Source organism: Equus przewalskii, chromosome 9 (assembly GCF_037783145.1).
Source record: "Equus przewalskii isolate Varuska chromosome 9, EquPr2, whole genome shotgun sequence".
NCBI classification, from domain to species: Eukaryota; Metazoa; Chordata; class Mammalia; order Perissodactyla; family Equidae; genus Equus; species Equus przewalskii.
Window position 1 is genome coordinate 17,306,335 of NC_091839.1, and position 27,736 is coordinate 17,334,070.

At 40.0% G+C, this 27,736-nt stretch overlaps 1 protein-coding gene across 1 annotated transcript; it reads left to right on the forward strand.

Annotated features, from left to right (window-relative positions):
- Positions 1 to 8,683: 8,683 nt before the first annotated feature.
- On the forward strand, positions 8,684 to 26,281 carry LOC103567536 (sulfotransferase 2A1-like). The gene is made up of 6 exons (XM_008544222.2): positions 8,684 to 8,970; positions 10,168 to 10,376; positions 11,970 to 12,096; positions 19,205 to 19,299; positions 20,759 to 20,933; positions 25,858 to 26,281. Exons 1-6 carry the CDS (start codon positions 8,835 to 8,837, stop codon positions 25,968 to 25,970), a joined length of 855 nt encoding a protein of 284 aa, XP_008542444.1. The 5' UTR covers positions 8,684 to 8,834; the 3' UTR covers positions 25,971 to 26,281.
- Positions 26,282 to 27,736: the final 1,455 nt, after the last annotated feature.

The window sequence follows — 27,736 nt, forward strand, 5'->3', positions numbered from 1 at the left end:
TCCTCTGTTGGTTGATGAATGTCCTTTTTGTTGTATCTTAGTGAGGAGAGACTAAGGGAAGAGCTCACTGTGCCTTGGTGCTGGCCAAGACTGAATTTCTTTTTCCTTGATTGTCTGGACTTTTCTGGTTAGTTTTCATCTTCAGCCTGCATTTGGCCTTGTGGGGCTGAATCTTGACGTCTGGACCTTGACTTCCTGGGAAAGACAGCTCATGTATATACTGAGGAGGGACAGAAAGACCTGGTTAGTTTTGAACAACAGTTGATTGTGTTGAATGTGCACAGCTGCAGTTGGCAAAGCTGATCTCAAAGTTTTAGCTCCAGAGAAGATTTTTAACTCCTTAGTTCTTGGTTTCATTACCAGCTGCGAACACCAACCCACCACTGATTCCCACATCCATGTGGGCACCACGTGCAGACTGACAACACCTTGGTCCCCTATGGCCCCGTGGGATCTGCAGGACTTTTCAGGGACAGAATCTTCCATAAATCCTGTAACCTTCCAGGGCCCAAGTTGGTCTCACCTGCAGAGTCTTTCTCCTTTTAGTACCCAGACATGGAGGAGGGGGTGGGTCCCTCACAGGGGTGATGGGGTGAGAGGAGTGCGGTGAAATCAGGGATTGCAACAGGGTCTGGTGAGAAGTCGGAGGTGTAGGGGTCATGAGGCCAGGCTGGGCCTGGGGCTGGGGCTGGAGCAGCAGGGACCACGTCCTGAGTACCCAGCACAGAAGCCCACCAGACCTGGCCAGGGCTGCAGATGCTGGGCTCTGCTGGCGGGAAGATCGGGGCTGGGCGGAGGGGGGCTGTAGAAGCCTGGGCCCTTGGGGGGCGGGGGGCTCGCAGGGGCCGGGCTGGGGCTCCAGAGCCCGTGGGCACAGCATCGGCTCCCATGCCTCTCGGTTGGGTAGTCGCTGCAGCCTAGAGCCTTTCCCGAGGTTCTTCAACCACACGTCACCAGGACGACAGAGGGAGGAGGACACAGAGGGGACCAGGAGGAGGGTACAGCCTCAACATGTTGCTTTGCAATCTGGGTTTTAGATACTTCACTAGACGGTCTTAATGTGATTTGACTGAAGCCCAAGGGGCATGGCAGAAACCTAGATGTTTCTCTAAGTTCTCCTCGAATCAGGATTCCATACATTTGGGGGGCTCCCTCCCTTTTGCTTGTTGCGTGAACATGTGAAGCTGTGGCCCTTAGGGTCCTTCACTGGGAAAGAGAAGGGCGGGGCCAATGAAAGAACAATTGCTGTTCTGGATTCTCCATGTGGTGGATGTAAGAATTCTCCCAGCCCAGTCCCTGAAACCTGAAATTATTTAATAAATTCTCAGTGTGTTAATGATTAAATGCAAAGGAGAGCTGGATCCTGTAGTCCCGTTATAGTTTAATATGCATTCAATGCCACGTCTTTGTGAGTTTAAAGCACAAGAGAGACTATTCAGTGTACAGTTCCCAAGAACCAAGATATTTCCTATATAACCACAGTAAAATTATAGAAATTGGAGAATTTAGCATTGATGCATATTATTATCTAAGCCACAGTGCATATTCGAATGTGGCCATTTGTCCCAATTGTTAACTGAAATGAGCAGCTTTAAGGGGCAAAGATGAGTTTTAAAGAAAAGAGAGGCTTTATTAAAAGGTTTGCAAACCAGGGAATTACATTTCAACATGCAAGTTGATAGGTGACCCCACCCCCCCGTTGGTCTTGGGGTGGCTGGTTTTTAAAGGCAAAAATTGCAGAGTTTGCATGCCTAAGCTGAGTCCAGTTCTGCTTGGTTGCATTTTCCAGTGACACTATATCTTGTGCCCAGGGCTTCCTAAATGTCCTAACCAGGGGAAAACCAGTGCATGGTTCTGTGGCCATCTGGCAACAGTCAAGGTTAAAATGTTATTTTCTGTTTCTGCCAAGCTTCAGCCTTGACGTGGTCATTGTAATCATCATGTTGGCCTCGTTCTTATCTCTTTCTTTGATCATTTTCCCCTCTTGATTAGAGGTTCATCAGGGTGACGCCTTTGATCAATTTGGGGAGTATTTAGTTCCCTCAATGCCCAAGTGCCCCCTTGGCTGTTTGGGTCCCATCCAGTCCCACATAGGTGACACCAGAGTATGGCATGGGCTGAACATAGGTGGTGGCTCGAACCAGCATCATGTGGGTTGCCAGTGGTGGGGTGGCATCCAGACATCATTGTGCAGTGTTTAGTCAGGTGAGGGGGGAGCTGCCAGCAAGCTGCTCTCTTATTAGCTGTCCTCCTGTTATTCTGCAAAACACGCTCAGAAACTTTGGGTACTTTGTTTCTCACGTCAACCTTGTGGGTATGAGGCACGATTTCACCCTAATCCAGGGAAATTTTTAACTCCTTCATTCTCGGTTTCAATCCCACAGTCTTGTGATCATTTTTCAACCTCAGGGAATGGGGCAAAGGCATCTTTAGCTACTTCTGGCTCTGAAAGAGTGAAGATCAGGGTCAGAGGAATGATCCTGTTCTACTTTTATTTTAAAACACTTTTGGGTACCAGGTGGACAGAATGAGGAAAGCTTTGCATGACTAATATTTTAGCACTCTGATCATTGGCTTTGGGACAACACAAGTCCACATTTTATAATTACATAGCTGACCTCACATATTAGCAAAGTAGACAGCCAAAATTTTAGAATCCCCTCCAAAATGGGCCTCAGTCCTTGAGGAATCCAGGGGAAGAGGCTTGTAAACCAATCAAGGTTAGGGCCTGGAACCTCGAGTGGAATCTGATGAAACAAAAAGAAAAACAAGGATAATGGTTGGAGCAAACTATAAGTTAATTCCAGAGCCCAGGGGATGGCCAATCAATAAGATTTCTAGGTGTCAGGGTCAAATAATCTTTTACAGTTTGAAATGTCTCTGATGATGTCATCAGACGTTCAGGTCAACCTTTTGAGTGGCTTATACAGCAACAGGCATGAATATTGTCCAAACATAGGCTATTGTGGTGATCTCTCTTAAATTTATACCAAACTCTCCAGCTTCAGGTTTCAGGGCCTTCGGACAAAAGGGTAGTTTCAGTTCTCAATGATTTTAAATGAAAAGGATGGAAAAAATTGAAAACGTTGGTTTGGAGAGCTGTACCAGATATTTGAGCAAACTAGAAGAATTCAGGGTAAAGTCCAGTTCACAGATAGAAAACAAAAACCTCAAAGACAATTAACAGACTAGAATTCCGTTATCCACAAATGTGTATTATAGTTTTTACCGAAACATATTTTTCTGTCTAAAATCACCCTCATTTTTACCAAAGGTAACATAATTAAGACTCATTGGTTTGCAAAATAAGCTTATTTTTAATAAACTTGGCCCAATTATTTACATAAGTAGAGTCAGAATAGCAACGGATCATATGGGTTCTTTTAAAAATGCTTTGCTGGAGCTTTTTATAGGGAACCTCAGATTGAACCTTGAAAGCCTCTTGAGGCAAGGAAAGCCAAGCTAAAGACTTGTCATTAGACTCCACCTGTAATACCTACAGGTTTGGGTGAATTCCTCTCTTTTTCAGGTCCCCAAAATATCCTGAGGTTCTTGTACCTGCCAGGGAAGTGACCGTATTTACTCACCTGGTAAGCTTGCTGGGAACCCTGTAAGCAGCGTACCAGGTCAATTTCCAAGTGGCTTTTCTTTGTTGCTTAAAGTCAATCCTTGTTCCTTAAAGATGTTTGGTCATATTTGAGTCTAAGCATGTTTCTTTCAAATGTGACATTCCAGTCAAAGCCTTGGTAATATAACCAATGTTTCCAGTTGTGTCTTACTATAAAAACAGATTCTTATTGAACTTATGCAAACAACTGTACTGCTATCAAGATAAGAATACCCATTTGTCAAAAGTTTCCCAATTCTGGAGGGATCGGGTAAGGAGAAAAAGATGAATGCTTTGATTTTACTTACAATTGGCTATAAGTCCTAGTTAGCTTGAGAGAAAAGATTTCTTTAAATCTGGAAAAACAAAACAGTAGAGCCTCTTCCTCATTTCGTGTAGCCCCATGTGCTTTAATATTTCTTTTGCTTGAATCCAGTTTTCCTACTAGTTTTTTTAAACTTTTCCTGATGATTGAGGATGATTGGAATGAAGGAGTTTAAAAGTTTAAAAGTCCAAGAAGCTTGAAAGGTTTTTGTTAAGGTTTTATGATTTTTCCAGTGAAGTGGATACCTTGATCACTGGAGACTGTGGAAGATATACTCCAAGTGGGAAACACATTTTTCTAATAATTTCTCTGCAATTGTGAGATTATAAGCTTTGTGGCAAGGGAAGACTTTAACCCATTGGGAAAACATATATTACATATATATACAATAAGAGGAACATAATGATAATGCATACGAAGTAGCATTTGAATGAAATACAGCTGAAGGTGCCCAAGGACCCAGAGGGAGGAGTTCTGAGGCCTCTGAGGACAGAAATAGTTTTTTTTTTGAGGAAGATTAGCCCTGAGCTAACTACTGCCAGTCCTCCTCTGTTTGCTGAGGAAGACTGGCCCTGAGCTAACATCTGTGCCCATCTTCCTCTACTTTATATGTGGGACGCCTACCACAGCATGGCTTGCCAAGCGGTGTCATGTCCGCACCCGGGATCCGAACCGGCGAACCCTGGGCCGCTGAGAAGTGGAAGGCGAACTTAACCGCTGCGCCACCGGGCCAGCCCCAGAAATAGTTTTTCTTAATGCACTATGGTGGGTGAAGAACGTAAAAATGAAAACATGGGGTTTGCCAGGGAGCGGGCAAGAACCAAGCAGCTATCTTGGGTTTCCCATAGCCCTGACTATTTGTTTAATTTACAGCCACTGTTTACTCATCTTAATTTCTCTGATCCAGGAGCAGACTGTTGCCGTGTTACAAGGACATCAGGATGGCAAAAGTCTGGCAATGAGGGGTCATTTTTTTTTTTTTTTTTTGCAGGAGAAGCAGAATGGATTTCATCCACATGTCTCATAACCTTTATAGATTTTGTTGTTGCTGCCTTTGCATGAAAGTCAGATAAGGAGCTTTCCTGATATTCAGTGTGAGCCTCAATTTTGATGCAGACAACATTTTATGCAAGGACATATTAGAGTTCCAGGAATTTCACATAATTTCTGGAACTCTTTTCTTTTTTTAGGTTGGCACCTGAGCTAGCAACTGTTGCCAATCTTCTTTTTTTTTCTGCTTTTTCTCCCCAAATCCCACCAGTACATAGTTATATATGTTTTTTAGTTGTGGGTCCTTCTAGTTGTGGCATGTGGAACACTGCCTCAGCATGGCCTATTGAGTGGTACCATGTCCGCGCCCAGGATCTGAACCAGTGAAACTCTGGGCTGCTGAAGCGGAGCATGTGAACTTAACCACTCGGTCACGGGGCTGGCTCCTCTGGAACTCTTATAACATATATTTATGACATAACATAATGTAATTTAACATACCAAGTAAGTTTAATTCATTTACTATCTCCCTCTTCATAGAAAAAGAGAAAAAACTCTTTGAGAAGTCCCAGAGCCCACTGGAAATCCCAAAGTTCTTTTTAAGTCAAAAGATTTTACCAAGAATTTGAACCCTGGGAAAGGTTTTTCAAAATATCAAAAGGTTTTAAAACACTTGGTCAAATAGGAAATAATGTTTAGTTATCCATTTTACCAAGGTGACAACAGATAATGTTAAAGACGGACAGAGTTAAACAGTTAAAAAAAAAAAACCCCTAATAGAGAGACCTCAGCCTCTTTGAACATTGGAAATTATTTTAACAAAACATAGACTTTCTGTCACCCAGGTAGACTTACTCAAAGGGAAAGAAAAACCCTCGATAATCTCTTTGTGAAGAGCAGACCAAAAGTTCAAGAAGATCATCCTTTCAAGAGAGAGAAAGCCAAATTCTAATTTTGCACCAGCTTACCCTTGATATTGAAACTCATTTATTTAATTGAATGCATTTTAATCTTAGCCCACTTGACCATGCATAACTCTTTCCTCAGGGTTTTACTTCCACAAACCTTTTGTCACTTGCTTTTTACATTTAGAATTTGTCCCATGCCTTCTTTCTTTTTTTTCTTGCCTAGTCCTTGAGGGCAAATTTACCTTTCTTAACGAAATAAACAGCAATATTTCCATTCTTTATACCTTCTTTACTGAAAACATATATTCGATTGTCTACTTTTCTTACACAGTCATTTTCTCAATCAAAAACTTACAAAGTTTATCTAGAAAAGAAATGATGCAAGGCAGTTATTACAGAATAACTACAGGTTTTACTCTTAGAGGATAGTCTCATTGCCTATTCATCACAATAAATGAATATAAACTCCTTTTACATAATATAGTTAAAATAAACCATATGCTTTTTGGAAATTGCAGTGGGAGATTCACTTGTGTCTGGAGGTTTAGCCTGACATTGCTCTGCCAAACGGGGAATGGTAGAACAGACAGAGGCTAGAAGATCCCCATATTATTGCTTAAGGGGTTGCTCTAAGTTGAGTAGGCAGATTAAGATTTGAAAGGTGGGACAACAACTTCTAAACGGATGGCAGAGCTATAAATATCTGGGAAGCCATCGTCAGAATTCCCACTCTTGCAAGTAGTGATAAGAATTGGGGGACATTCTTTTTAAATAAAGGTTGTTCTCTGGCTGTAAATCTGAAAAGACAAGACAGCAGAGTTTGAGCCTGTCAGAGGGTGACTACATTTGGCCTTGAGGAGTTATCGTCGTGTGTGTACAGAACGGAAAGGACGTTTGTCCTTGTCTTGTTTTCTCCATCTGGCTGCATAGACTCTTCCGTTGTTCTGTTTCCTGTGGTATAAGAGTAACGGCTTTCAGACACATTGGGTCATTCGATAGCAAGAAATATACTGTATATCATGGTCCAGCATATACCTACATATGAAAAATCATACAAGTAACTGAAATAAAAGTTTAATAAATGAACACATATTTTCTATTTTTAGTATATGCCAGACACGCATTCTATTTTGTCTTTTAGGAAATTCTTTTCTTTTATTTAAATATATAAATTTTATGATAAATTTGTATATTTAAATTTAAATAAGATAAAATTGAAGATGTATTATCCATTTATCTATGATGATAAATGTAGATGCCACGTATATTTTCTATTTAAATAAATCTTAATCATAATTTATCAATGGTCTATGACCATGGTTTGAAAAATAAGAAGTTATAGTAAATCTTTCCATAGTAGGAGGAAGTTCTCCTGCGCGTTCCATTGCTTCGTATCCTCGAAGGGTCCCCCGATGCTCTGCCTGTCTGGGGGTCGACTGGACGCTGCATGAGGGCACAACCCAGAGCCGCCTGACGGCTCCCCGACATCGCCCATGGCCTCAGGAGGACGATCAAGGGAAGGCCCTCTCCCGTCCCCCTCCCCCGGGAGGAGACCAGGCAGCCACTTCACATCCCATCCTCGTCACCAGACATGATAACTGGAATGAGCAGCTTTACGAGGCAAAGGTAAGTTGTAAAGAAAAGAGAGTATTAAAAGGTTTGCAAACTGGGGAGCTCCACCTCAGCCCACACGTTGGTAGTTGAGCACCTCCTTTGTCTTGAGTGTCTGTGTTTTAAAGGCAAAAAGTGCCGAGTTTGCAAGGTTAAGGCTGAGTCCCATTCTGTTTGGTTGCCCTTTCCAGCTACGGCGTATCTTTTCCCTGGGACTTCCGAAATGTCCTAACCAGAGAAAAACTACTGCATTGTTCTCTGGCCATCTGGTAACAGTCAAGGTCAAAATGTACTTTTCTGTTTCTGCCCACAGTTCAGCCTTGAGTTGGGTCATGGGAAACGTCAGGTCGACCTTGGCCTCCTTCTTATCTCTTTCTTTTACCACAGTCTTATAAGGACAGCATTTTTTGTGGTCCGGGATCCAATCCAGGATTTAGTTTACCTGTTCCTTTTACCTGGAACATAGCCTCAGCTTTTCTTTGTTTTTCATCACAATTTGACAATTTGAATAGAAAGGGAAAATTGTTTCGTAGAATACCCCTCAGGTGGAGTTTATACAACGTGCACGCATGAAGACATTCAGGCCCAGAGTTCATGTTTAAAATTTTCCCACATAGAATGTGGGGAGAGTAATGGATAGTAGGGAAATTTGACAAATGAAACCTCAGCCAGGTGATCAAGGTCAACGTCAATGGTGATAGTCACGAGGACTGTAAATTCCCCCAAAGTGTTGTGATGAAAATGGTGTTTAACCTCTGTGAACTTCCTCCCCCAAATCCATAAGCCCAGTGTGATCATGAGAAAAACCCCAGCAAACTCCAAAAGAGAGACTTTGCCAAAATACCTTACCAGTGCTCCTCAAAACTGTCAAGATCATCAAAAATAAGGAAAGTCAGAGAAAACGTCACAGCCAAGAGGAGCCTGAGGAGACAATGTGATGTGGCATCTGGATAGGATCCTGGAACAGACAAAAGACATTAGGGAAGAACCAAGGAAATCTGAATGAAGTAGGGACTATGGAAACTCTCTCTACTGTCTTTGCAATCTGTATATACATCTAAAACTGTTCTCAAAACATGAAGCTTATGAAAACTATTTTTTAAATTTGCTCACATTTCTACATGCTTGGGCTTGTTATTGAATTCCTGGCTCCTTTTCAGTCAGATTACCCCAGAATGTTCTCTGAATGACTTCATAGTTACTCAATATCATCAGCCTTGGGACCATCTATCAAGATCTAATTTTCTTTATCAGCAGGAACTTCATCAACAAACTGGAAGACATTAATGATTGCTTTATCTTTAGGATAAAAGCTGGTCTCCCAGCAGCTGCCATAATCTCCAGCAGCAGCTGCAGCTGAAACTCTAACACGAGGAACAAAGAGCTCATCACAATGTCAGACGGGTATGTGTGGTTTGAAGGGGTGCCTTTCCCTACCAAGGGTTTCACACCTGAAGTCCTGAGAGAAGTGCGGGAGAGTTTTGTGTTTAAGGATGAAGATGTCTTAATACTGACTTACCCCAAATCAGGTAAGGAAGTGGGATCAGATATTGAGACAGGCTGTGGCCGTGTCCCTCATTCACTCAGTAGACGAATGGAGTGCTTTCTATACGCCAGACAATGTGCGATGCTGTGTGGGAGTAGAGCTGTGCCCTGATGCCATTAATAATCAGAGAAAAGGCTTCAGCCAGGCAGTTACACAGTAAGATGAGCGTCCAGAGGGGTAACCTCAGGTATCAGGGGAACCGACAGGAATGACTCCTAGAGTAGAGTCAGCTGTTCATATGGAGGAGAGGAGTAGGATGACCAGTGGAGTCCTCATAGAAGAAACAGGAACAAAAAAGGGTAATTATGTGGGATGATGGATATGTTAATTAGCTTGATCGTGTTCATCATTTCACAATGTACGCTTATTCAAATCATCACATTGTACAGCTTAAATCAATTTTTCTTTGCCAGTTATACCTCAGTAAAACTGGGGAGGGATGAATAAACACAGCTATCACAGACAGAAAAAAACCGTAGCAGAAATAGCATCTAAATTGAGATGAAAGAATGAATGAGAACCTACTGAAAAGAACCCGGCAGATTCAAGGGTCTGAGAGGATGTGGATCATATTTCTATGAGGGGAGATGGTTGGGGGACTGCAAACTGGGAAAGGCCTGAGGCTGAAGACATTAGAAGTGTCCTCCTGGTGAAAAGCCAAGGGCAAGGGGAGCAACTTAAAAGGATTTAAGCAAAAAGCTAAAAGGTGGAAACAACTCAAAGTCCATTGACAGATAATAGGATAGACAAAATGTAGTATAAACACATAATGGGGTATTTTTCAGCATTAAAAACCAACGAAGATCTGGCACATGACACAGCATGGGGTGAACTTTGAGGACATTATGCTGAGTGAAGTAAGCCCATCACAGAAGGACACATGTCATGTGATCTCACTTAGATGAGGTGTCTAGAGTAATCGAGCTCATTGAAACACAGAGTGGAATGATGGCAGCCAGGGACTGGAAGGAGGGGAAAATGGAGACTTGTTGCTGAGTGGGGACAGAGTTTCAGTTCTTCAAGATTGTTGCACAACAATGCGAATTTACTTCACACTGCTGAACTGTGCACTTGAAAATGGTTAAGATGGTGCACTTTATGTTGTGTATGTTTTATCACAATTTTTAAAAAAAAAAGTCAGATTAAAATGAGTGACCATCATTTTTCCTTCTTTATCCAGGAACAAACTGGTTGATTGAAATTGTCTGCCTGGTTTACTCCAAGGGCGATCCCAAGCGGATCCAATCTGTGCCCATTTGGGAACGCTCGCCCTGGGTAGAAGCTGAGTGTGGGTATAATGCACTAAAGGATAAGGAAGGCCCCCGCCTCATCAGCACCCACCTCCCCATCCAGCTCATCCCCAAGTCTCTCTTCAATTCCAAGGCCAAGGTCAGTGCTCAATGGTCAAGATAAGTTTGATGAATGCTTTCCAAACTCTAATGTGCCTGGGAATCCCCTGGAGATCCGGTTGAAAGGCAGCCTCATCCAGTAGATCTGGGGTGGGCCTGAGATCCTGCATTGGGTGTTCCAGGGTCCATACTTGAGTACAAGGGTATAGACCCCCACACAGGTTATACCACCCAGATTTAAACCAGAGGCAAAGTGAAATGATAATGCCAGAATCTTAGAAAACCACGTTTTACACCCGACCAGAATTTATAACTGTGTTGTATCCAAGATAACCCCACTCTATGGATCTAAAAATGATCAGCCAATCTTCATTAAGTAAATGGCTTCCACCACTTGGGTAGAAGCACCAGACATCGAGTTGCCCAGGTGGGAAGCAGCCCATTCATAAATCAATGCCTAAATCCAGGGAGATTGTGCTGGCATCGTGTCTGGTTTTTCTGACCACTCTGTCTTCCTACATATAACTGACTATGGAGCTCAGCAGCCACAGGAACCTCTCATGGTGCTGACAGATGGTGCCCAGGAGGGACCACGGACACCCAGGAGCTAGCATATCTCAGACTGTTTTTAGAAACATACTGTCCTGGAAGGTGCTCCTTGGTTATGATTTTTAAAAATGTTATATGCTTAAATTAGATCGTGGGAGTTAGTATAGATCAGATTTCAAAGGCAAAGTCTTCTTTGCATGTGTGTACCTGTATGTGCACACTAGTCTTGAGTTTAGCTTATTGATCTTTTTATATGTACACAACTTGGGTAACTCCTTGCAGGACATTTGGTCTTGTCTAAATCATATGGGAGCCATTTGGTCCACAGGACATTTGGTTTATGCCAAAAGGTCCTTGACATTTGGTCCTGTCCAAAACATTCATGAGCACTTTTGGTCTGTGCCAAGTGACTTTTGACAGGACAAAATATCAGGCGTATGATCCGATGTCTCCACAGACACTTTGGATGCAACCAAATATCAAGGACCTTTTGGCATGAATCCATGTCTTATGGACCAAACGTCTGCTAATTAGGTACCTTCCAGATCCAGATTTAGAGCATTTCCATTCCCCCAGGAAGCTCCTTCATATGCCTCCCCAGTCAATGCTCATCCCCAGAGGTGACCACTCCCCTGACTTCTAACTCTATAGATTAGTTTTGCTTTTTCTTGAACTTCATAGAAATAGACTTCAGTGTTACAAACATCCACTGCGTATCTATGAATATAGCACAGTTGATTAATCCGTCTCCTAGTAGTAAGCTTTAAACCATGCTACAGGAATATAATAGCATTCACCTTTTAAAACCTTCAGGTTGCTTCCCATTCTGAGTAGACTATGATATCCAAGAGGGAAGTGGCAATGCTTTCCTTTTCCACTGTTATGTTCTTAGTATGACTCCAGTGTCTGGTTCATAGGAAATTAAAAATATATATTTGGTTAATGAATGCAATAACCAACTTGTTAACAAATGCATTGATACTTAGGCATTTTTTAAGAATTGGTTTTTCTCCATTTTTATGAAGATCAAGAAGGATGGGAAATGGCTGTATTAATTTTTTGTTATTCCATTTTTCTCTTTCAGGTGATTTATCTCATCAGAAATCCCAGAGATGTTCTCATGTCTGGTTATTTTTTCTATGGGGTTTCATCTTTTGCTGAGAAATTTGAGTCATTGGAAGAATATTTTGAATGGTTCATCAAAGGAAATCGTGAGTGAATGGAAAATATGGAAGCTGGGGGATTGCCAGAGGCCTTTATCAGACCCCATCTTACACCCAACCTGAGATCTCTACATCTCACCATCCTGGGATTATAAGGCTCCATCACCACCGGATCTCAAATTTTCAAAGTCCACATCCTCTCCTGCACAGCAGCAGAACCCTAGCCAGCCTTTCAGCTTGCCCCGTCATCAACCATGCTAGCCATGTTCTGAGTCTCCAGGGCCTTTCTAATTCTAACACAGAACACTTGTATTCTTCTCTACTTTGATAATTCATGGCTTTCTGCAAGTCAGCCTTTCATTGGCTTCCTGGACAACACAATCCCGACTTCTCACCATTTTTTAGATGCATCTTTCTAAAACTCTCTTAATATTCTTGCCATACCTGTCTCAAAAATGTATGCATTACCCTAGGATCTCTATACTTTTAATTATGCAGAATTTCTAGACTTTCCCTGATGCTTGAAACGTTGTCATTTTTCTCAAAACTATATGATGAGTCCCATATCTCAGCTATGATATGTCTCCCCAGATTCAGATGTGTTTCTCTATCAGGCCATGGGCATCTTCACTGGAGAACGCCACAGGCATCACTAATTCAGTATGTTCAAGATTGAACACATTTCCCGCATGTCCCAAACTGCTCCCACTGCAAGTTGATCTCATTCAGTTACTAGAACCACACCTCACGCAAGGTTAGCATGACTCTGATGTCTCAAAAAGTGTCATCTGTTTCCCCTCCCACTTCCTCATGCCCCTCACCACTTTCTTTTATCTATTTATTATCCAAGTCCGATGACCTTGACCAATATCTTCATTCTGGTCTCTGCTAAAATGTCTCTGTATTCAGGGAAGTCTTCCCTTTCACTACTATATAGAATAGCGTCCTTCTCTATCTCTATAGTCTTATCTTTTCCTTCCCTGAGTACTCATCACCAACGAGTATGTTTTCTATTTATTTTTTTATTGCATGCATCTCCCCACTTAAATATAAGCTCTTTGAATTGTTCATTGTTGGTCCCACGTCCTAGAATGGTCTTGCCACATAGTAGCAGCTAATATACCTTTGTTAAATAATGAATATTTATTTGCCACAAAAGAAGCCATCTGGTCCTAAACTTTCGTTTTTTGGGAGGTTTTTGATTACTGTTTCAATCTCTTTACTTGTGATTGGTCTATTCAGATTCTCTGTTTCTTCTTGATTCATTTTTTGGAGGTTGTATGAATCTAAGAATTTATCTATTTCTTCTAGGTTATCCAATTTGTTGGCATATAGCTTTTCACAGTATTCTCTCTCTTTTTTTTTTTTTTCTGCTTTATCTCCCCAAATCCCCCTGGTACATAGTTGTATATCTTAGTTGCAGGTCCTTCTAGTTGTGCATAGTATTTTCTTTTAATCCTCTGTATTTCTGTGGTATTGATTGTAATTTCTCCTCTTTCATTTCTAGTTTTATTTATTTGAATCTTCTCTCTTTTTCTTAGTGAATATGGCTAAGACTTTGTCAATTTTGTTTATCTTTTTGAAGAACCAGCTGTTAGTCTCATTGATCCTTTCTATTTTTTTAAGTCTGTTTCATTTATTTCTGCTGTAATTTTTATTATTTCCTTCCTTCTACTGACTTTAGGCTTTGTTTGTTCTTCTTTTTCTAGTTCTTTTATGTGTAGTTGTAGATTGTTTATTTGAGATTTTTCTTGTTTCTTGAGGTAGGCCGATATTGCTATAAGCTTCTCCCTTAGTACTGCTTTTGCTGCATCCCATAGATTTTGGTATGTTGTGTTTTCATTTTCATTTGTCTCCAGGTATTTTTTGATTTCTTTTTGGATTTCCTCATTGATCCAATAGTTGTTCAGTGGTATATTGTTTAGTCTTGACATTTTTGTGACTTTTCCAGAGATTTTCTTGTAGTTGATTTCCAGTTGATACCATTGTGGTTGGAAAAGATGCTTGATATGATTTCAATCTTCTCAAATTTATTGAGGCTTGTTTAGTTCCCAACATATGGTCTATCTTTGAGGATATTCCATGTGCACTTAAGAAGAATGTGTATTCTGCTGATTTTGGATGGAATTTTCTCTATATATCTATTATGTCAATCTGGTCTAGTGTTTCATTTAAGGCAACTGTTTCCTTGTTGACCTTCTGTCTAGATTGACATAAATGAGGTGTTAAAGTCCCTTACTATTATTGCGTTGCTGTCAAGTTCTCCCTTTAGATCTGTTAATATTTGCTTTATATACTTTGGTGTTCCTATATTTGGTGCATATATATTAATAAGTGTTAAGTCTTCTTGGTGGAATGTTCCTTTTATTATTGTGTAATGTCCATCTTTGTCTCTTATCTTTTTTGGCTTGAAGTCTGTTTTGTCTGATGTAGGTATGGCTACACCTGCTTTCTTTTGGTTGCCAATTGCTTGGAGCGTCGTCTTTCCTCCTTTCACTCTGAGCCTACGTTTGTCTTTAGAGCTGAGATGGGTCTCCTGGAGGCAGCACATTGTTGGGTCTTGTTTTTGATCCATCCAGCCAGTCTGTGTCTTTCAATTGGTGAATTCAATCCATTTATATTTAGAGTAATTATTGATATATGAGGGCTTAATAATACATTTCATCTTTTGTTTTCTGACTGTTCTATATTTCCATTATTTCTTTTCCCTTGTATTTATGTCTGTCATTTCAGTTTGGTGGTTTTCTGTGATGTTTTTCCCAGTTTTCTCTTTATTTCTTGATTTGTGACTCCACTCTGATGTTTTGTTTTGTGGCTACCTGAGGTTTGCATAAATGATCTCGTAGATAAGATAGTCCACTTTCTGCTGATTGCGTCTTATCTCCATTAGCTGATGCAGGTTCTATCTCTTTCCTCTTCCTCTTCCAAATTTTGTTGTCATAAATCACCCTTTATTGTATTGTGAGTTTGGTGCCAAATTGAAGTCGTTATAGTTATTTTTGATGCTTTCTTTCCCTTTAGCTTTTGTGTTATAATTGTTTACTAACCTTTTCTGATATAGAGTTGCAATTTTCTGATTCTGTCTTTTTATCCCCTTGTTCAAAGCTTTGTAAACCTTTGCCTTTTTGTTTCAGGCAGGAGAGCTCCTTTCAACATTTCTTGCAAGGCAGGTCTAGTGATGATGACCTCCCTCGGCTTTTGTTTGAGAAAGCTCTTGTTTCTCCATGATATCTGAAGGATAGCTTTGCTAGATATTCTTGACTGATAGTTTCTGTCTTTTAATATTTTGAACGTATCATTCTACTTTCTCCTAGACTGTCGAATTTCTGCTGAGAAATCCACTGATAGCCTAATGAGAGTTCCTTAATAAGTTATTTTCTTCTCTCTGACTCTGTATATACCCAGTTCCTTCCCCAGGTGGGAAGTTCTAAGTTATTATTTCCAACGTCCTCACTAACACATGTTATGGCTGCTCTTTTTGATATTAGCCATCTTAACAGGTGTGATGTGATATTTTATTGTGGCTTTGATTTGCATTTCCCTGATGATTAGTGATGTTTAGCACCTTTTCATATACCTACTGGCCATTTTAATATCTTCTTTGGAAAAACATCTATTCAGGTGCATTGCCCATTTTTAAACTGGATTATTTGCCTTTTTGCTATTGAATTGTATGTGTTCTTTATATTTTGGATATTTATCCCTTATCAGATATACGGTTTGCAAATATTCTTTCCCATTGTGTACATTGCCTTTTCAAATTACTGGTTTTTTCCACCACTGTGCAGAAGCTTTTTATTTTATAAATTCCCACTTGTTTATTTTAGCTTTTGTTGCCTGTGCTTTTGAGATCTTATCCAACGAATCATTGCCAATCCAATGTCAAGGATCTTTCCCCATGTTTTCTTGTAGGAGTTTTATGGTTTCAGATCTTACATTTCAGTCTCTGATCCATTTCAAGTTAATTTTTGTGAGTGGTGTAAAATAGGGGTTCAGTTTCATTCTTTTTCATGTGGATATCCGGTTTTCCCGACACCATTTATTGAAGAGACTATCCTTTCCCCATTATGTGTTCTTGGTGCCCTTGTCAAAAATTAGTTGACCACATATGTGTGGGTTTATGTCTGGACTCTCTATTCTATTCTGCTGGCCTGTGTGCCTGTTTTTATGCCAGTACAATGCTGTGTTGATTACTATAGCTTTGCAGTAACACTTGAAATCAGGAATTGCGATGCCTTCTGCTGTTCTTTCTCAGGATTGCTTTTTCTACTTGGGGTCTTTTGTGGTTTCACACAAATTTCAGGATTTTTATTCTACTTCTGTGAAAGATGACATTGGAATTTTGATAAGGATTGCACTGGCTTTTGGGTAGTATGGACATTTTCACAATATTGCTATTTTGAATCCAAGAACACAAGATATCTTTCCATTTATTTGTGTCCTCTCAATCTCTTTCATCAGTGTCTTAGAATTTTCAGTGTACTGGCTTTCACCTCCTTGGTTAAATTTATTCCTAAGTATTTTTATTATTTTTTGATGCTATTGTAAACAGGATTGCTTTCTTAATTTTTCTTTCAGATAGTTCATTGTTAGTGAATATAAACACAATTTCTTTAAGTTGATTTTGCATTCTGTAACTTTATTAAATTCATTTATTAGTTCTACCAGTTTTTTTGTAGACTCTTTAGGATTTTCTATATATCAGATCATGTCATTTGCAAATAGAGATAATATTACTTCTTCCTTTCTGATTTGGATGCCTCTTTTTTTTTCTTACCTAAGGAAAGTCTTTTCACCATTGAGTATGATGTTAGCTGTGGGTTTGTCATATGTGACCTTTATTACGATGAAGAACATTCCTTTTTTACCTAGTTTCTTGAGAGTTTTTATCACGAGAATGTTGATTTTGTCAAATGCTTTTTCTGCATCTAATGAAATGATCATATGATTTTTATCCTTCATTCTGCTAATGTGCTGTATCATTATAATGATTTGCACATGTTGAAGCATCCTTGCGTCCCATAGAGTAACATCCTTTTAATGTGCTCTTGAACCTAGGTTGCTAATATTTTGTTGAGGATTTTTATTCTCATCTATATTCATCAGGAATGTTGATCTGTAGTTTTCTCTTCTTATAGTGTCCTTATCTGGCTTTTGTATCAGAGTAATGCTGACCTCATAAATGAGTTTGGGAGTGTTCCCTTCTCTTCAATTTTTTTGAAGTTTGAGAAGGTGTGGCATTAATTCTCCATTTCTGATTTGCTAGAATTTACCAGGAAACCATCTGGTCCTGGATTTTTCTTTGTTGAGAGATTTTTGATTACAGATTCATTCTCATTACCTCTTATTGAACTATGCCGATTTTCTATTTCTTCATGATTCAGTCTTTGCAGGTTGTATGGTTCTAGAAATTTATCCATTACTTCTGGGTTATCCAATTTGTTGGTGTGTAATTGTTCATAGTAGTCTCTTATGATCCTTAGTATTTCTGTGGCATCAGTTATAATGTCTCTTCTTTCATTTCTTTTATTTATTTGAGTCTGCACTGTTCTTTTCTGATTAGTCTAGCTAAAGGCTTGTCAATTTTGTTTATTTTTTTAAAACCAGCTCTTACTTTCATTAATCTGTTCTATTGTTTCTTGTCTGTATATTATTTTTTTCCTCCTCTTGTCTTTGCTGTTTCCTCTTCTGATAATTCTTGGCTTAATTTGTTCTTCTCTTTTTAGATTTTTGAGATATAAAGTTAGGTTGTTGATTTGAGATCTTTCTTTTTCTTAATGTAGGCATTTATAGCTATAATCTTCCCTCTTAGAATTGCTCTGTTGCATCCCATAATTTTTGATATGTCGTGCTTCCATTTTTGTTTGTTTTACATCTTTTAAATTTCCCTTTCGATTTCTTATTTGACAATTGGTTTTCCTTCCTCCCGGATTCACGTTATTTATTCATAAAGAATAACTTAAACTAGTTCTCCCATAACAAAAGTAGTAAATTCCCTCAGTATGTTGCCTGAAAATGTCTTTATTTTATGCTCATTCTTTTTTTAAAAAAAAATTAACTTGCCCATGGTCCCCCCACCTGGTAAATGGCAGAGCCAGGGTTTGAAGCCAGACACTCTTTTGCTCTTTTTCACTGGGAAAGATTCACCCTGAGCGAACATCTGTTGCCAATCTTCCTCTCTCTTTTTTTCCCCTCGCCAAAGCCCTAGAACATAGTTGTATAGTCTAGTGGTAAGTCCTTCTAGTTTTCCTTTGTAGGACGCTGCCACAGCATGGCTCCAGAAAGATGAGTGGTGTGGTTCCACACCAGGGAACTGAACCCAGGCTGCTGAAGCAGAGTGCTCTGAACTTTAACCACTTGGCCATCAGGGCTGGCTCAATTTTTTTTTGCTCATTCTTGAATGATCATTTAACCAAGTAGAATTCTCAGTTTATAATTAATTTCCCACTACACTTTGGAGTTAAGAAGCCCTTGGGTATGGTAGACAGCCATTCAAAAGTATAAAATAGCTAAGGTATGGAGGATGGCGTGAGAAGATTTACCTCCCAAGAAGACAATCTAAAATATAGAGAAAGGCAATTTTCAAGGGAACAAGCCTGAGAATTTCCTTCATTGATGAAATCTCAGTTTAAAGAACCACACCTAGCCTCACAAAGAATTATTACAGATAAATCTTCATTTAGTCGCTAGGAAAGCTGTAGTGCAAAAAGGAAAAAACTCTTAAACCAGAGGAAAGACAGATAATTTCCAAAGGAACAATAATTACAATAGTAACAATGAAGGGCAGGAGACAGAAAAATGTGTTCAAGGGCAGAATGACCTATCAACCAAAAATTCTAAACACTGAACAGGTTAGGGGCAGGAAGAATACCATTCCTCAGGCCACATGGCTCTCTAGACAAGATCTCCTTAGAGACCCTTGAAAACTGGCACAGAGCCTCCTCCAAATGAGAAAGGCTTACTACAGAGTAAATGCATGATGTTGGATAATAGTTTTCCATCTTTACTCTCATTCATTCAGCAAATAGTTAGGACATTCACAAACATGCCAGACATTGGGCTATGAATGGTGCCCACAAGAGTGAAGATAATAGATGGATCCTGGTGCTCACAGACTTTGTAATCTGTCCCCTCTGTCTGCCTCCCCAATATGCAGTGCCATATGGATCCTGGTTTGACCACACTCATGGCTGGATGTCCATGAGAGGGAAGGAGAACTTCCTGATACTGAGTTATGAAGAGCTGAAACGGGTAACTGTGGCCCTTATGGTTACCACACACCTCTCACCACCATCTCCACTCCTCTAACTTCCCTCCATTCCTCTGTGTTTCTATTCCACCTTCTCAGTCAAAGTTTATCCCTGTGAAGAGTCATTAGGAGTGAGAACAGCTCCCTGTCTTCATTGCTCTAATTCTGGTTGACACTGCCCAAGCTCCATGCTCTCTTTCTTCGTGTGTTCATCTTTGTTTCATCCTGCAACATCTAAAGGTCTTTTTCATGCACTGAGACAGACTACAATCGCTTATGCTCACACTGGCCATGGTTCTAAAATTTCTAAGGGTAGGACACATGATGCTGGTGAAAACCTAGTGGTGGGAGGGGACTGAGGGAGAAGAGGGAACTGGGTAGAAACAAGTCTGGACCCAGAAGAGAGTCCAACTGTCTGACATCCCAGACTGACTGATAGAAGAAAAATGAAGTCATGACACCAGTCTGTGTAATTATTCTGACAAGCCAGGTACTAGACTGAACAGTATGGGCAGGAAAAGTTGTCAGAGGATACTCAAAACCAGTAAGGATAATTAAACCATTGGAAGAAGAACTTGGCCCATTAGTGGTATCCTGGAGAAAAGAGAAAATAATGTAAACGGAGGCTTTTGCTTCTGAGAAACATTACTCCCCATCATCTTCCTCTGGCTACTTCTGTCCAATCTTCTGTGACTTCCACATGAGTTTCATTTTTACCAAGAAGCCTTCTGTAACGAGTTTACCTACCTCAGGTACATGCTGCTACACTTTCCAGGAATTATGCTTTCAAGCTGCAGTATGAACATTTATTGTAGTAATTTCTATAGTTGTGTGTTTTCTGGCTAGGTCCTAATGAGGGCTCATGGGATAAAGAGACATTTTAAAGCAGTATAGCTCCAAGAGGAAGGTGTATAATTCAAAGTAAAGTCTTTGTGGTTATGAAATCCATTTTCTTATAATGCCTTCCCAGGATCATATGCCAAGTACTAATTACTGAGATGATATATAAGACGATATTATGAAACTCTGTGTGTTATTCAAATGTTAGATATGTAAAATGGTATTATTTAATGGCACAGCCAGGATGCGAAATCAAAATCCCCTCAATCTTGTCAAGTTCTCCCTGAATCTCTACTCAGTTAGTCCTGATCATAATTGTCTAGAAGTCTTCCTAAAAATCTCTTTAGAACCCAGGCTCTGATTTAGCATTAAGGCATCTTGAGATCAACTATACTGGGAAATCCATGTGGATCCTGCATCTTTGACATCCTTTGTGCTCCTTCCTCTTTACCTTTTCCTTTCTTCCCTCTAGTCACATCCAGCCAATCACTTCTTGCTTCTCACTTTGTTTCTCTCTTCCTCCCTCCTCTCCTCCTTCTCCTCACATTGTTTCTTCCTTTTCACCTCCTTTCCTATGTTCTTTCCCTTTCATGTCCTCTTTCTTGTTTTTTCTTCTTCTAGGACACAAGAAGCATCATAGAGATCTGCCAGTTCCTAGGCAAGAAATTAGAACCAGAAGAACTGAACTCTGTCCTCAAGAATAGCTCCTTCCAGGTCATGAAAGAAAACAAGATGTCCAATTATTCCCTCCTGCAAGATCAATGTCTCAGTAAGAATGGAATACTTCTGAGAAAAGGTAAAAGACAAGCTCTGCCTTCAAAATGTATCAGAATATTTAGAGGGCATCATGATGATAACAGTAGGGCGCCAATAATTGGGACTAGGGAGTGTTTGAGTTTTTCAACTCTCATTGCTCATCACCCAGAGAACTTCTTGGGCGTCCTTATCAAGAAGTCTCTTTTCATAGCACTGATGTGGGCTGCAGGCCTTTAGAGGAAGTTGATTAGGCCTCCGATGGTCATCTAACTTATGCGAGGTCATTAAGATTCTCTCTTCGCAGAATTTGACACGAGGCATATTCATTCTAAAAACACTGACCAGGTTAATTCACTACTCCTGCCAACTTTCCAGTTCAGCTTGACCTGGGAAATGAGGACAAGACAGGAGATGGTCATGTCGGTGCTACCCTACTGGTGATTTAGCACAGAGAACTATTCTGAACAAACAAATGTGTAAAGAATGACTCAACTGAGAAAAGGAGAGAGGAGAGACTTTTCACTTAGCTGAGAGGTTGTCTTGCTATCAGACATTCTAAGTCCCCCTGTGATGAAACATTAATCATGTCTATATCCTTGGACTCAAGATGAATGAAGAGTGTCTACTGCATGGAGAAGGAGCTTCATTTAGTTTAAATAGATCCAGGATGGCGAGCCATGGAAGGAAGAAATTAAATGATTCAAAAGACCGCAGGAGCTGGTACCTGCCATCCAGGACAGAGAAGGCAGGGGCCACCAACTAGGTAGACCAGGAGCTCAGAACTCCTTAAAATCTCATGGAATTTGCCTTATTAGGTTTTGGATTTGCTTGATACTCACGATCCCTTTCTTCTTTCTCCCTATTGAAACGGGCATGTCTATCCTATGCCTTTCCTACCATTGTATTTTGGAAGCAGCTAACTTGTCTGGTTCCACAGGTCGCAGCTGGAGAGGAGTCTTGCCTCAGGATGAATCTCACCTCGAGTGTCACCCATGCCCAATTTACATGATATTTAGCTGATTTTTGGACTTAGAGTTGATGTTGGAATGGGTTTACACTTCTTGGCAGTTGGGAAGGGGTGAATGTATTTTGCATGTGAGAAGGACATGAATTGGGGGAGAGGAGGCCAAAAGGATGAACATTATAGGCTCAATTATGTCTCCCCAAAATTCATATATTGCATTCCTAACCTACTACCTTCAAATATAAGCGTATTTGGAGATAAGGTGTTTAAAGATGTAATTAAGTCAAAATGAGACTTTTAAGGTGGGACCTAATCCATATGAATGGTGTCCTTATAAGAAGAGGAAATTTGGACATAGGCAAGTGCACACATGAAGAGAAGATCATTGACAATGGCCATGTTCACACCAAGTAGGGAAGCCTCCAGGAGAAACCAGCATTGCTGACACCTGGATCCTGGACTTCTAGCCTCCAGACGGAGAAAATAAATAACTGTTCTCTAGAAAAAAAAGATCTCTAGCAATCCCAGCCTTTGACACTTTACTAAGCTATAAGTAAAGAGAACACCTAGCTTAGATAGATTGTCCATTCTTAGGTTTCCTTTTATACATCAGCTTTTGGCAGAGCTTAAAATGTTATAGTTATGTACAGTGCTTGTGAGAAATGGCTAAAAGGACAAAAGATGATTGCATAAGAGAGAAAGGCAATGGGAGCTAACAACCCAGATTTTTGCCAGAGACAAAATAGAGTAGACACAATCAAATTTGGTGCATAATTCATTGAGTACACCCACTATTTCTTCTTGTCTAGGATGACTCCTCCAGAAGGCAACCATATTGGATTTCAATATTTTCCAGTAACTCAGGGAATTTATTATATGTTATAGAGATTTGAGAGGGATAGATATAATAATGATAATAATAGCTAATGCCTGTGATTATTATTGACGAGCTGATGATCTGACTCCATATGCAGTTTGTAATTAAATCACCACAACAATCTCATGGGGGCATTATTTTCCTCAGAAAAGTGTGATACCTGATGCAGCTAGTAAGACACTTGGAAAACTGGGTCTCTGATGCTAGAGACTAAGCTCATAACTACCATGCTCTGTGACTTCAATATTCTAGGACAGAGTATACCAGGAACGGATAGGTGGATGAAAGAAAGAAAGTGATGAAAAGGAATAATATCCTGCTTCTCTATCCCATGTCTGATCTGTGTCCTTTCTTTCATCGAGAGGTACATAGAGGTCCCAGATAAATTTTAAAATTAATTATATCAATTATAATTAGATAATCAATTATATAAATGATACTGAAAAGCTATATCAAATGTTGCCTGTTCTTGGTCAAGGGCTTTTCTCTTAGACCTTCTTTCATGATGTTTGGGGCCCTTTTCTGCTCAGGACATGAGAAAAATACTTTTTATTGCCCCTCGGGGTCTACACATACCAGCTGCACTCAGGAGAATCCTGGCTGTTGAAGCTTCCATTACCGGTGACCCATCTGATTTTTCAGAGAAAAGCAATATTTTTCTCTAATGAATTATGATTATTATTATCCTTGATTATTTTTGTGCTAAAAGATAGTGCCTGGCATGGGTTAGATATTCTATGACTTTTGCTGAATAAACAGAAAGAAGAATGATTAAAAACATAATATATTAATTTATTAAAGAAACTTGGTTTGAAGTATAATAATCAATGAGCTGGTGACACATTGCCCACCTATTATGATATTTTGAAACATAGTACAGATTAGAACATCAAAATCATTGAGGTATAGCTGTTAACACTAGAACGGTAAACATCCTATGACCTGAAGCTCTAATGAAGTTTATCTAAAACTTGATATCATTCAGCCATTATTATATAATAGTGCTTCACAGAATTTTTTAAAAAGTGTCTTCATACCCAAGATGTTATGGACTGAATTTTGTCCTCCCACAAAATCCGTATGTTCAAGCCTTAACATCCAGTACCTCAGAGTGTGACCATATTTGGAGATAGGGTCTTACAAAGGTAATTAAGTTAAAGTGAGAATATTAGAGTGGGATGAAGTCCAATTTGACTGGTGTCCTTATAAGAAGACTACATTTGGACATAGATGCGTACATAGGGAAGACAAATACGAAGACACAGGGAGAAGATGGTCATTTATAAGCCAAGGGGAGAAGCCTGGAACAGATCTTTCCTTGTGGACTCAGAAGGAACCAACTCTGTCAACGCCTTGACCTCTGACTTCTGCCTTCTAGAACTATGAGAAACTACATTTCCATTGTGAAGTCATTCAGTCTGTGGTACTTGTTAACAGCAGCCCTAGCAAACTAATACACAAGAGTTTGGGGAGATTTTTGAGAGAAAAAGACTAAGGAGAGACATAAACAGAAATTTACATCGGAAGGATTTGTAGAATTTTGAAAACAGATACAATTTTGAACTTGAGGCCCCTCCATAGACATGTTGCATCCTCTCTTCTGGACTGATGTTTAATCAGGGGCCGCCATATTGAATTTACAGAGACTTTGGTGCCTTGAGATCACTTTCTGGCTTCGTGAAAGTCAGGGGTGTTATGGATGATACAGGAGCCTAGGAAATCAATACTAGAAATTGTTCTAATAACAACAATGAGCATGAGAGTAACAGCGGATGTTTCTAGGGCACCAGTTTTTTATTAGACATTCTGTTATAGTACTTCTATGCATATAAGTTGAGTATATAATTTACATTTATATATATTAATTTATATATAATTATATATCATTCTGCTATATATTCATTTAATTGATGTATTTAGTTAATATATTAATATGATATGTAAGTATTAATTTATACGATATAAAGATAATAATACAGTCATATAATTAAGAGCGTGGCTTCTGGTGTCAAAATCTTTGGCTTCAAATCCACATCCATCACTTTCTGTGTAACCTCTCCAAGTCTTTTTTCCTCATCTGTAAAATGGAGATAATAATAGTATCTTCCTCGTTCTTTTAGTCATCCTTTCAATAAGCACTTGAGTACATACTATGTGTCTATGACTTTTTGAAACACTAACTCCTTGGCGATTTTAAAAGAGAAATTTGTGACTTTCTAAAAGTTGCATATATTGTAGATGCCACACACACAAAGAAAATACATATAGCATATCATACGTAATAAGTGTTATGAAGCAAAATACAGCAAGGAGGGGGTTTACAGTTTTAAATTGAGTGGTGGGAGAGAACCTCACTGAGACGTTGCATTGGAGTAAAGACATCAAAAAAAAAAACCAAAAAAACAAGCAAATGAACAAGATATGGATGTCTCTGAGAGAAGAGCATTCCAGGAAGAAGGAACAAGGAATACACATAGCCTGAGGAGGGAGGGTTTGAAGGAGAATCAGAAGACTCAGTGTGATGCAGCAGAGTGAGCACGTGGATGGTCATAGGAGACGGAGTCAGAGAAATCACAAGACCAAGTCACCCAAAGCCATATTGAACCTATGAGCACTTGCCCTGAGAGAAACCAGAAGTCTTTGGAGAAATGAGGAGGAAGAGACAGGATCTGGCTTAGCTTCTCAAGGAACCAAGATGGCTGCCATGCTAAGAATAACTTATAATGGAGAAAGATCAAATACAGAGAAACTAGTTAGAAATATACTACAATAATCCGGGCGAGACATGATGTTGGCTTGGGCCAAGGGGGTAGAAATAGAAGTGGTGAGAAGTGGTCAGATTCTGGATGTATCAGAAGATATAGCTGCAGTTTTGCTGATGAATTGTATATAGGATGGGTTGGGAGGGAGGAGAATATAGTAAATCATTTCCAGGCAGGTGGAAGTGTAAATGGGTATGATCAACAGGCAGTATAAAGGTCCACAAATGAGCCATTGGCCATTGTGCTCTATGAGCTAGATTTTCCATGTCAAGTGGACAGAATGAGTACATCCAGGAGGAGAAGTGTCAGGCTCTTGAGACCTACCCCCAGATCCGATCTGAGTCTCTATTTCATGTTTCAGGCATTTCTGGGGACTGGAAAAATTACTTCACAGTGACCCAAGCTGAAGCCTTTGATAAGATATTCCAGGAGAAGATGGCAGATCTTCCTCAAGAGCTGTTCCCATGGGAATAATTTTCAAAAACTTCTGGATCTTATATGAATATTAATATTTGTTTTCCTATCCTTGTACATATGCATGAATGGGAGTAATTGCAGAAAACCCGTATTTCATCCTGATGCCTCAAATGATCAAATCTTTGCATCTTTGAGGACTTGATTGCTAAAAATTACCAGGGAACCCCTAATTCACTTTGTGGCATCCCAGCTTTTAAAAAAATATTTGTAATGTTTCATACAAACAGTATGCTGCAGAAATATTATAAGTAGTACCCAAAATTATGTCAGACTTTTTAAATAAAAATGAGATATAAAATTAAGAAGCAGTTCAGGCTCCTTTTCTTTCCATTTCCTGTACCTTCACAATTTATTATGATTCTGATCTTCAGGTATATAATTCCCAACTTAGTATTATTCTCTTACTATGTGGTGTTTGATCATAGACAATATATGGTGGAGTGATATCAGCATCAGGTAGAGTGAGTTGTTCCCTTAGTCTCTCCCCTTTAAGTTACAATTCAGTGGAATTCATTAGCCAGAAGAGGATTCCATGCAGAGCACAACAGGATGTCTGAGAGATCCATGTAGCTACACATCTAAAGGTGGGTGGACTGAATCCCCAGGGGGCAGTGGAAGCAGGTGAGTGCACCCCTCCTCCTCCCTGATGGCAGTGAGTCAGGTTGCTGATCCTCACACGGCAGCTAGTGTGAGTGTAAGAGGATGCAGGGGCCGCCTGGCTGTGGGAAGACTTTCAGAGTGGCAACCTGGCCTGAGGGAGCACACACTATGCCACAGTGGCCCCCCTGATGAGAATGCTCTACACTGAGTGGTGGCAACTCAGCCCCCATGAAGATGCCTGCCAGCTGAGCACAGCACAGGAGACAAAGCACCTTCCCCACTGAGAAGGCACCCCCACCCATGGAACAAGAAGCCCACGGGACCCACTGAGTGGAAGCTCATTCCCCCCATAGGTTCCTCTCCCCCCAGTGCAGCACAGTTGAGAAGGTGCCCTGCCCACTCAGAACACCCCTGAGTAGGTGCCCCTCCTGCCTAACATCCAGCAGTTCAGCTGGTCCCCTGCCCAGCACAGAGGCCCTGCCCACGTGAGCACAACCTGCAGATCAGCTGCAGACAGCCCAGGCAAACACAGAGTAGCTTTAACCACACAACTTCAAGAAGAGGGGGTGGGATCAGAAAACACAACTCTTGCTCCCCCTCAGCCATGGCAGGTGGAATCTGTGACAAGATACTACCACATGTGTCCTGGCAAAGGATCAATTCATCAAACACCATGAAGAATGACAGTAACACTTCAGAGAAGAAGGGAGATGACAAGTCTCCAGAAACCAATCCTGAAGTCACAGAAATTTACAATCTAAATGACAGGAATTCAAAATAGTTGTCATAAAGAAACTCAATGGGTTACAAGAAAACTCAGAAAGACAGTTCAATGATTTCAGGAATAAAATTAATGAGCAGAAGGGATTCTTCACCAACCTTTATTGAACCTCTTAAAAAAAAAAACCAAACAGAAATTCTGGTTATGAATAACACAATTAATGAGATAAAAATAATCTAGAAACAATAAAAAGTAGAGCTCATGTTATGGAGGACAGAATTAGTGAATTAGAGGACAGAAATATGGAAATGCTTCAGGTAGAGGACGAGAGAAAACTACAATTTTTTAAAAAATGAAGTAATTCTTTGAGAAATATCTGACAATTAGGAAAAGCATTATAAGAATTAAAGATATTCCAGAGGGAGAAGAGAATGAGAAAGAA

Coding starts and splice junctions, on each gene's coding strand:
- LOC103567536 (XM_008544222.2), top strand. CDS start 8,835: ATGTCAGACGGGTATGTGTGGTTTGAAGGGGTGCCTTTCCCTACCAAG. Junction 8,971..10,167: donor ACTGACTTACCCCAAATCAG/GTAAGGAAGTGG, acceptor TTCTTTATCCAG/GAACAAACTGGTTGATTGAA. Junction 10,377..11,969: donor TCTTCAATTCCAAGGCCAAG/GTCAGTGCTCAA, acceptor TTTCTCTTTCAG/GTGATTTATCTCATCAGAAA.